General features: G+C 38.7%; 2 protein-coding genes across 4 annotated transcripts in view; one reads left to right on the top strand and one right to left on the bottom strand.

The window, feature by feature from the left end:
• cabp2a (calcium binding protein 2a) overlaps positions 1 to 1,036 on the top strand; it is a 19,799-nt gene extending 18,763 nt beyond the window's left edge. For all 3 annotated transcript variants that reach the window (XM_005737394.1, XM_013911918.1, XM_005737393.1), the window contains one exon: positions 115 to 1,036. In XM_005737394.1, the coding sequence (XP_005737451.1) occupies positions 115 to 140 (26 nt within the window). In that variant the 3' untranslated portion in view covers positions 141 to 1,036. The remainder of the gene's footprint in view (positions 1 to 114) is intronic.
• Positions 1,037 to 1,043: 7 nt separating this feature from the next.
• LOC102208519 (up-regulator of cell proliferation-like) overlaps positions 1,044 to 9,806 on the bottom strand; it is a 12,869-nt gene continuing 4,106 nt past the window's right edge. The window contains exons 5-16 of the mRNA XM_013911923.1: positions 9,638 to 9,721; positions 9,438 to 9,530; positions 9,054 to 9,128; positions 8,647 to 8,709; positions 8,420 to 8,542; positions 7,992 to 8,057; positions 7,540 to 7,665; positions 7,163 to 7,454; positions 7,055 to 7,085; positions 6,010 to 6,279; positions 5,656 to 5,922; positions 1,044 to 3,528 (exon numbers count right to left, since the gene is read on the bottom strand). Of these exons, the coding sequence (XP_013767377.1) occupies positions 1,058 to 3,528; positions 5,656 to 5,922; positions 6,010 to 6,279; positions 7,055 to 7,085; positions 7,163 to 7,454; positions 7,540 to 7,665; positions 7,992 to 8,057; positions 8,420 to 8,542; positions 8,647 to 8,709; positions 9,054 to 9,128; positions 9,438 to 9,530; positions 9,638 to 9,721 (3,961 nt within the window). The 3' untranslated portion in view covers positions 1,044 to 1,057. The remainder of the gene's footprint in view (positions 3,529 to 5,655; positions 5,923 to 6,009; positions 6,280 to 7,054; positions 7,086 to 7,162; positions 7,455 to 7,539; positions 7,666 to 7,991; positions 8,058 to 8,419; positions 8,543 to 8,646; positions 8,710 to 9,053; positions 9,129 to 9,437; positions 9,531 to 9,637; positions 9,722 to 9,806) is intronic.

The raw sequence follows: 9,806 nt of genomic DNA, 5'->3' as shown, positions 1-9,806 counted from the left end.
GTAATACAATTAGGGATGATATAATCTTTTTAAAGATTTTTAAGATGACTGTGGATGGCTGTGGGAGTGCCCTTTTCCCAACAAACAATGCAAATATATTCTCTCTTTCCACAGAGTTTGTGAGAATGATGTCTCGTTGATTCTTCAGTAAACCTCACACTACTGCACTAAACACAACACTGGCCAGACTACGGACTGTTAATGTTTTTCTCACATGTACAAAGACATCTTGGTGTTTTTTCAGTTACGTGCAAAACCTCTTATAAAAATCCCTTAAATGTGTTACTGTTGTATAAATCTAATATGTATCATGTGTGTAACAAGAGATGGGAGTGATATTTTCAGCGGGAATAGACCAAACCTGTGGTGTCTTTAAAAGTTTATATTCATATGAATTTGCAGAAGAATTGCATTTAAAAGCCTGAAAAAATAAGATCCTGTTTGCACTGACTAGATACTGTGAAACTTCAATTATAAGATGTATTTTCTGTTTCTTTATTGTATTTGTAATTTGGGTGAATTGGTCACTAACTATGCAGTTTAGTATCTACAAGTTTGTTGAAACATTAATATGAATGTAAAAATGTATTTTCTGAATTTCAATATTTTAATGCCACTTCATCTTAAACTTGAATGTGTTAACTGTGAAATATCTAATACACATAGAAAACATGAATGCTTTGTTATGAGTTACAATATTTATTATACAGAGTAGCATCTGAAACAATATTTTTAATATCTTTTTGATACCTGTTTCAGAACAATTACTAGTGATTTGTGTCTACCACACAGTGAATATCAGTTTCCTATCCTTGCACCATTTTTCCTCTTGGTGAAATTTAACTGACAACCTGCCTCATAGTACATGGTTATTTTATGTAAGCATACACAGTATGCATATATACCTCTTTGATGTTTCATTTGTACAGCGTTTAATGACTCAGAAAACACAATGTAAATAACAAAAATGAGTGAACAATATTGAAAATAAATACTTTTTTGTGGTCAGATAGCTTATGGCCATATACTAAGTCCATATCAGTTTCATGTATTTTCTTTACACAGTCTTCCAGAATTGCTCTACCTTCCCGATGAATTGAATTAGATCCCCTCGTTCCGGGCACTTTTGGAGGTCATTTATTAGAACCTTTTTCAAAGTATAGACAGTTGCACTGTAGCCAACATTGACAGGAGCCATTGGTGGAGTCCCATCCCACACTGGAGGAATGTACCAGCTCCAATTGTTTACATCAAACTTGATCACATCTGAGAGCTTATTGATGTTGGCCTTCTTCATTTTAACATCTTTTCCGATCATTTCATTGAGCTGTTCCATCAGCTCTTTACTTCTCTTCAGCTGCTCCAAAGCAGGCATGTCATACATGTTTGTATGTACAAAATGACACACTGGCTTCTTCTTGCTAACACCCTTCAGCCTTGCAAAAGCATGACACACCATTTCCCAGAGGTCTTTCTCTCTGGAGCTGTCGTTGGAAATACTGACAACTACAACATCACTGAGTGCCACTGCAAGGCTCGCAACTTCTTTGTCACGTTCATGGCTGTGATCATCACGAACCATCCGATGTGGCTTCAGGCCCTCTGTATCAATGAGCATGATGCAGTCACAGCCCAGCTCTTTCCTGATGTCTTTACTGACACTGATCAGCTGTATGAATGCCCCTCTGGTGCATGTACCCACGTTGACGGCAAACCTGACCCCAAACATGGTGTTGAGCAAAGTTGATTTACCTGAATTTTCAGCTCCAATGACTGTGATGACCTTAAGCTTGCTACTGGAATTCATGATGTTATGCAATTCAGTAAGTACCTGGCTGATCCATTTTATTGGGATGTTTGTTGCATCTCCATCAACAAGCTCAAGAGGGAAACCATCAAGCATCATCTGAGCACACTGTCCAGGAAGCTGTTCGATGTTTTTTCTCTGACGACTGTATTCTGGCAGGCAACTCACACTATTATACAGCTGCCCACACTCTCTGACAAAGTGGACTACTCTTAAAGAGCAAGCTGAAATTTGGTTGTCAGTTTCCACAATTTCTTTTGTTTCCTCGAGAGATTTCTGCCTAAGCTCTTTGTATCGATCCTGGAGAGCTGACAGTTGATGCCTGGACAGGTTATCCAGTTCCATTTCCAGCCATTTGAGAAAATGGTAGCGTTGAACCTCTGAGGTTGTCATCCCATGGTGGAAGCATTCCACTGCAGTTGTCATCTCAAAACTTCGCTGCTTGTTCCTCAGCTCTTTCTCTTTTTCTTTTATGGACTCGCAGTAATTGCCAGGGTTATTGTTTCCAACTTTACGTAGCCTCCAGCACTCAGTTTCCACCCATGAAATTGCTTTCCAGAGGTTTCCCTGATAAGGCAGTTGCTTATCTTTGAATTCAGAGATGTTAGTTACCTTTGCAGTGATTTTACTCGCATTCTCCCAAGCAGTCTGGCATTCATCCCTATCCTCATCAACGAGAATCTGACAACAGTGAGCTGTGTAAGCCAAATCTGCCAATGACACTTTTTTGGTTTGGGGGCTTACTAGCATTTTAGAGACTGATTCCTGGAGTGCCTTTAGTAGTTCTGTATCAGTCTTTTTAATCTGACTAATATCAGTCATCTTTAATCTTGGGTTCACAGTCAGTTGTTTGAGTCTATAGCTTTTTCCCTGTGTGCTGCTTATCAAAAAGATATTTGCTTCCAGATGTTTTCCTTCCAGATGCTTGAAGTAATTAGTTTCTGATTCATCACAGTAGATGTAAACAGCTGCAGATGCCTGACAGAGGAATGCAAATTGTCTTGCAGAAGTCTTGATATCTCCTCTCATATTGGTAAAAGCCAATGGTTCTGTGAATTTATCTATCTTCCTGTTCCCACACGGGAGGTACCAGCTGATTTCCACCAGTCCATCTGAAATTCTTCTGGGAACATCACAACATGCCATGATACGGTGACAAAATGTGTGATGAATCTGCTGATTGTTGCACAGCAACTTGTTCAACATCTGAGATTTGGACAAAGATGTTTTTCCCAGCCTGACAAACGATACCAAAGGAATATCAGACAGCACAAGTCTTTCATCACAGTATGACTTTAGGAACGCCTGCTGAGAGGGTCTGAAAGTTCGGACAATGTCGCGCATAGACCACAGCATCATTGTGATTTCTCTTGTTTCAGAGTTTGGAAGCAAGAGCGGGACAGCAAACTGACAGAGTGACATTTTCAGGACCAAGTCCTGCTGAAGAGCACTGTCTGAACAAAGGAACAGTGCAGTTACCAAGTCCAAAAGATTGATAGCATTGCACTTGTCCCCATCTTGAGACACACATGTGGCACTTCTAGCATTTGTATTCAGCAACATGAGTTGCTTTAAAAAGGCCTCAGGAACTGCCCTTGCAGATTTTGGTTTCCTCTGTGATCGATCATACTGATTAATCTCCAGGACAGTGCTAAGTGTGAGCTTGGTGTCATACTGGTCTTCCAGTCCAATCTTTGACAACACCTGCCTTAGACTTGGCTCTGTGAATTAACAAAAGAAACCAGTAAGCGTACTAGGTCATTTTTACTGATTATGATTATTATTTTACTGATGCATTTATTCTAGTGCTGTCAGCGTTAATCTTGTCAAAACAACGTTAACGCCATAACCGCATTAACACGGCAAATCTCAGTTAGCGAGTTATTGTGGATCACTCCATGCGTGGGGCTTCACAGCGTAAACGTGTTAGCACAGTTAGCTTATTAACGCCGCGTTAATGTGGTTATGGCATTAACGCTATTTTAACGAGATTAACGCTGACAGCACTAATTTATTTTTCACAACCGAGCATCAGGATACCCACAGAGGACGCATGATAACATACTAAGATAGTGAGTGGATCATGGTGAAGCTTTAGTGTGAAGGGCTGGTAACCAACACAAAACATATATAATTCACAACTGCCTTACATCAACCTCAAGTCAAGCTAAAACCTGGCAATTTAATGGAATTTATTTTCAATTTAAAACAAGTGAAGCAGAATGCCTTAATAACAAAACATGACAGTCTAAGGCCATCTGCCTCCCTCACATATTCTTTCTTCCTTCTGCTAACGTTCATTTTCCTTTCTGAAGTGCATACCTTCACCTCTCCAGGTTCTCTTCACCTGCTCCCTTGTCTCACTACAGACCACACTGTTGTCTGCAAACATCGTAGTCCACAGAGGCCCCTGCCTGACCTCATCTGTCAGTCTGTCCATCACCACTGAAAACCCCAATCGCAGCACCACTTTTAACCAATGTTGGGGAGTAATGGAATACATGTACCGGCGTTACGTATTTAAAATACAAAATATGAGTAACTGTATTCCGTTACAGTTACCGTTTAAAGAGGTGGTATTCAGAATACAGTTACTTTGCTGAAATAAAGGGATTACATGATGGTCTTTTCCTGTTTCATATGTTACGCGGTCCCCTCTCTGTTTCTGGTGGAAACCCAAACAAAACAGGCATTAAGAGGCTCTAATGCCTGTGTCTCAATCCCGCGGCCCATGTCGCCTCTACTTGTGGCCCGCATAATGATGTTAAGATTTTTTTTCCTTTTAATTATTCTTCAAAAAATTATTTAATATGAAGGCAACAAGCAAAGTGTTACAGGCATAGCCCTAAAGAATGTAGCCTTATGGGCAGTGTAGCCCAGTTGTAAGTAAGCTATTAAGACTCGACTGTACACTGTGTTCATGTTTTCCTCTGAAACAATAAGTTCCATTGAAGCAGCCTTTCAACGCCTCTCTCTGTCTCTCGCTAGCAAAGTTGACCCAAACAACAAAGTAAAGCTAGTTTTCGGCTACGAGTCCGACACAGAACCCAACGTATTAGCCAGAAGTCCCTTTACTGCGGTCTGGAGCCGCAAACCTGTTTTATATACGCGCGGAAAAGTTTTCTATACGAGATTGCTGCAAAAAGTGCAGCCTTACCTAATGTCCCCCCTACTGTTACTCATTTTATATTAAGATTTAAAAATCTAGTTGGTATTGGTATGACAAGTATCCTTCAGTAATAGTAATAAATCACACAGCAATAGTACATTCATGTAGTTGTAAAAAGCTTGTTGCAAAATATATTTGGGGGCATGTATTCTGTAATCTGTAGTGGAATACATTTTAAAAGTAATCTTCCCAACACTGCTTTTAACTCATCTCTCACTCTTACCGCACACCTCACCACTGTCTCTGCTGTCCTCATCTCCTGCACCACCCTCACATACACATAGTTCCTCTCTTGACACCCTGTCATATACTTTCTCTAGATCCACAAAGACACAGTGAAGCTCCTTCCAGCCTTCTCTATACTTCTCCATCAACACAAACATAGCATCTGTAGTGCTCCTTCTCGGCATGAAGCCACACTGCCGCTCGCTGATCGTCACCTCTCTTCTTAATCTAGCTTTAGCATTTCTTTCCCATAGATTCATGGTATCATTCATCACCTTTATTCTTCTGTAGTAAAATTGTTGTTGAAAATTGGTACCAGTAAAGTATATCTGTACATGTAATGTGAGAAAATAAATGCTAGCAGTTGTAATTCTTCAAATATATCAAATATGTCTATATAGTTGACATTAAAAAAAATAATAATTAAAAAGCAAGTGCTTTAACATCATCTCACCTGTGCGTGTGCAGATAGAAATTGGCTCACTGCACCTATCATTCACCACTGTTGAGACAGAGATGGTGTACTTTGTGTCTGGTTCTAAATCAGAGACTTTTTTGCAGTAATCATGGGTGTGTATCACCAGAGGCTCTTTTCCTGGACTTTCAACAGCTATGAGAAATTGTTGAGGAATTCCCTCCATTTTTTCTCCATCCATCCATTTCAAGGTCAGAGATGTAGCATCGGAGTGCTCTTTTGTTAAATGTCGAGGGGGTGGCACAACTGCAAGAGAGCAGTTATTATGTTTAATCCAATTAAAATATGAACAGTGAAGCAAATCTATAAATGATGTGGATTTTCAGATTTTACCTGTGAAAACAGTTGCAGTGAGCCATTCGCTTAAATTGCCATCTTCATCTTCTGTGGCCACGCTGAAGAAATACTGTTGTCCAAGTTCAAGGTTGCTTATTTCTATTTTATGAAAATTTTTGATGACTAAGCGACCTTCCACCTTCTGCGAAGAGCTCCACATGATCCTGAAGCTTTTGGGTCCTTCTAGTCCCTTTGGGTTTCCCCAGCTGAGGACCACCGAGTTTGGCTTCACTGACGGGAACTGAATCCTACCAGGAGGGGGCACCACTGGAAAATGTAATGTAAAATAAGAAAACATTTTCTTTCCGCTGTACTCATTTACCTAACGATAAACAAAGATAAATATTTGAATTCTTTTGATTCCAACATTATCATGACTTTTAAAATTCAACTGATGTAGCAAAACACAATTTTTAAATATGGTTAAAAAAATAATTTCTTGTCTTAAAACCACAGAATGACTCAATAATTTAGTCATTATAAGTTATATTTGATAATGCATGTGTTAATACCTGAAAAACATGTTTTACACTTCAAAGTCTGTCTAATTAATTGGCTTTGGAGAGGCATAAATCTCTGAAGATAGTGCCAACAGCACACTTTTAGCTTTGACCTTTGACTTTAGAGTAAAGTCCGCACACTTTCATAAAACCATTTTAGATGTTTCTATTTCTTTATTGGTCTGCTGTGGCATGGTAGCAGTGCGCTCAACTTCAAATCTAAGGTAATGACACACACTGGTGATTATACTTCTGAGTATTTACAGATGGCAATATAAATGCATTTCAGCTATAAGCTGTCAGCAGTCCATCCATATATATTCACCAACGAAGGTCATTACTTTCTGTTTTCTGCTTTGAAACTGAACTTTCCGAACAAAATTTGATAGTCTTTTTCCCTGTATTAATTTCATATAAATTATATGAAAAGAGGAAAGTGTCAAAACTTCATTAAATGGTGAATCTCTCCATTGATTTCTTGTTGTAGCCACAGATCATTGTTACTTAGATGCCATAGTGAATCATTATATAGTGTCAGTCACCTTTGTCCTCGGGTTCTTCATCATCAGACAACTGTAATTAAATAGCGATTGTAAGAACAATGCAGCACATCAGCAATGATTTCGATATCACCCTTTCACTTGACTCACGGCCTGTTGTGTCCTCCATGCCCTGTGCTCAGTGATGTCGTGTCCCCTGTGTTTCCCCTCTGCACAAATGCTGCAAATAGACATCTGATCAGTCCTGCAGAAGAAATCCAGAGACTTTTCATAATGAAGACACCGTTTTCTCTCGACTTCACTGCACACATCTATGAGCTTATGTCTATTCAGGGCATCCACTTTGTAGTGTTGCCGGCCATCCTTCTCACAGAAGGAAACGTTGCAGGTCAGGCAGGTCTTCACAGCAGCAATTTTGCGACAAATGTCACAGATCACCTGTCTGTTTTCAAACAGAAAAGTAAAAGGTTGATTAGTATTGGCATTGCCTTCTATATCAATGAACTGAAATTCAGCAGTTATCGTACATATTATCATATATAACAGTCTCAACGTCAGAGTCGAAACCCCCTGATCCACTTGTTTTAGATGATGAGTAACCCGATGTAGATGACTTTGTGGATTCTGCTCTCTCTAGATCATCCTGGTGACGACTGAAAGGCAAAGGGGGGGGGGGGGGGGGGGGGGGGTTATTCCAACCATCTCAGAATTTTGTAATATGAGCAGGAAGAATTCAATGGAGGTATGTTGTTTTACTATCTAAAGTCTCTGACTTTAGGTCTACGTGACAATGCAATGATTACACTGGATCTCCTTTCTACAGTTTATATACTGTGCATGTAGCTAAGCTGGAGACGACAGGGAAGGCGCCCTATTCACATGTGTTCCCTAGTTTGGGGGTATCCCAGACACCAATAAAAAGTCTGTAAGCAGTATCAGCAAATCATATTTAAACTGCTGGGGATAAAGTCTGGCGTACGTTTTGTTGTCCTCAAAAGTTGATTCTGTCGCTTGTTCAAAATAGTCCCAGTGTGGACTCTCCAATCTGAAAGAATAATGACATCATTTGTTAAGCTACTTCTTATCATGGATTCACAATTATGAACAAGGTAAGCAAGACTTTCAAGCTTAAACACATTGAAGTACCAAGCTTGGTTACCAAGATGGCTTTACTCAACAACTGAGGGTTGGATCTTTTTTATGCTTTCCAATGTCAAAATTAAATTTATGCATGAGCAGATTGAGCTGGATACTCCTAGCTTTAGCAAACATACGTGTCAGTTGTTCTTAATTGGGTGGAATTTTCAGTTAACGTTTTGGTGGCTACTCAAACCTGATTTTAACAACAACCTGCTTTAAAAGGTTCAAAAAGCTTAAAACAAAACTCGCCAGATTTGAGTGTCTTACTGATTTTGGGGTTGGTCATCAATGGAAGTCCTCTTCAGCAAACATGGAGAAAATTTAGCCTCCTCAATGATATTAGATGTCTTCACTGGATATACAGCAGCTGTAGGCCCCATTAAGTTTAACCTGAAAAATCATTGCAAAGAGCAAATGTTATGCATGTATTTAGTTAATTCAACAGACATGCTGTATGGCATACTGTCTACTATATTTCAATGTTTAAAACATACTTGGGAAGACTCGCAACACCACTCATATGTCCACCCCAATATTTTGGCATTCCATATACTTTTCTGAAAGACAACAATAAGACTAGGACGTTCAAGCTTTATTTGGCCATTTTATTAGTAAAAATGCAAGGATAAAAGTTTACATTTCACCCATTCCAGCTAGACACAGTTAACTTTAATATAATTGTCACTAATGAAGGTTTAACCACAGAAAGAAATTTTATTAAAATCTGGTGTATATTACTGTTTTACTGTAAAACAAATTCAACAAGCTTTCTATAGGGCTTCTGTACTGCAAATTAAAAAAATAAATAAAAAAAGAACTAGAATCTTGCAAGTATTTGAGTCTAAAAATCCCCCATCAAAGGTAAAAAATAATAGAAGAATCGTGAGTAAATCTGCCTTACTGATCTTTCCTAAAATGGAGAGGTACATCTTTGGAAGAACTCTCTGATGCACAGACAGACCTCGGTGTTTCCGGACTGAGAAAGAAAAAATTGCATTTCTCTTAAACCGATGACAAAAAATAAAAAATACTCAGTCAGCAGATTTTGTCCATTTTTTAAAAAAAAATCCAACAAAACTAACAACATCACTGAGTTTACATTTAAAGTTAGATTAGGTATCCTTTAGAATATCAGGCATACCAGTCTAAAATCCATCACTCATAAATTAATAAATACTACTACTATTACTACTAATACTAATCAGCAGCAGCAGCAGAACCATAAAAGAAGAATAAGAGAGAAAATTCACCATCAACGATGAAAAAACAATAAAATCTGTCTTACAGATGTTTCTTGAAATGGAGAGGTACATCTTTGGAAGAGCTCACTGACTGACAGTCAGATTGGAGTTGATTTTTAGACCATTGTGTCTTTTTACTGTGTAGAAAAAAGGATTTAATGAGAAACAAAAACAACCTTTAAATTGTGTATTTTTAAAGAATAGGGAGGTTTGTCAGAGTAGGGTGCTCAAAGGTAGATCTTACAGATGTTTCTTGAAATGGAGAGGTACGTCTTTGGAGGAACTCTGTGATGCACAGACAGAGTGTGCAGAGCCCGGTGTTTTCTCACTGAGAAAAAAAGTAATAATAAATTGTATGTCTTTTAAACAGCTGAGACATCTAATGGAAGATAATACCATTTTTGAATCTCTAA

The sequence above is a fragment of the Pundamilia nyererei genome, unplaced genomic scaffold (assembly GCF_000239375.1).
Source record: "Pundamilia nyererei isolate P.nyererei 1_Seehausen unplaced genomic scaffold, PunNye1.0 scaffold00075, whole genome shotgun sequence".
Lineage (NCBI taxonomy): Eukaryota > Metazoa > Chordata > Actinopteri > Cichliformes > Cichlidae > Pundamilia > Pundamilia nyererei.
This window is presented reverse-complemented; position numbering and strand designations above follow the sequence as displayed.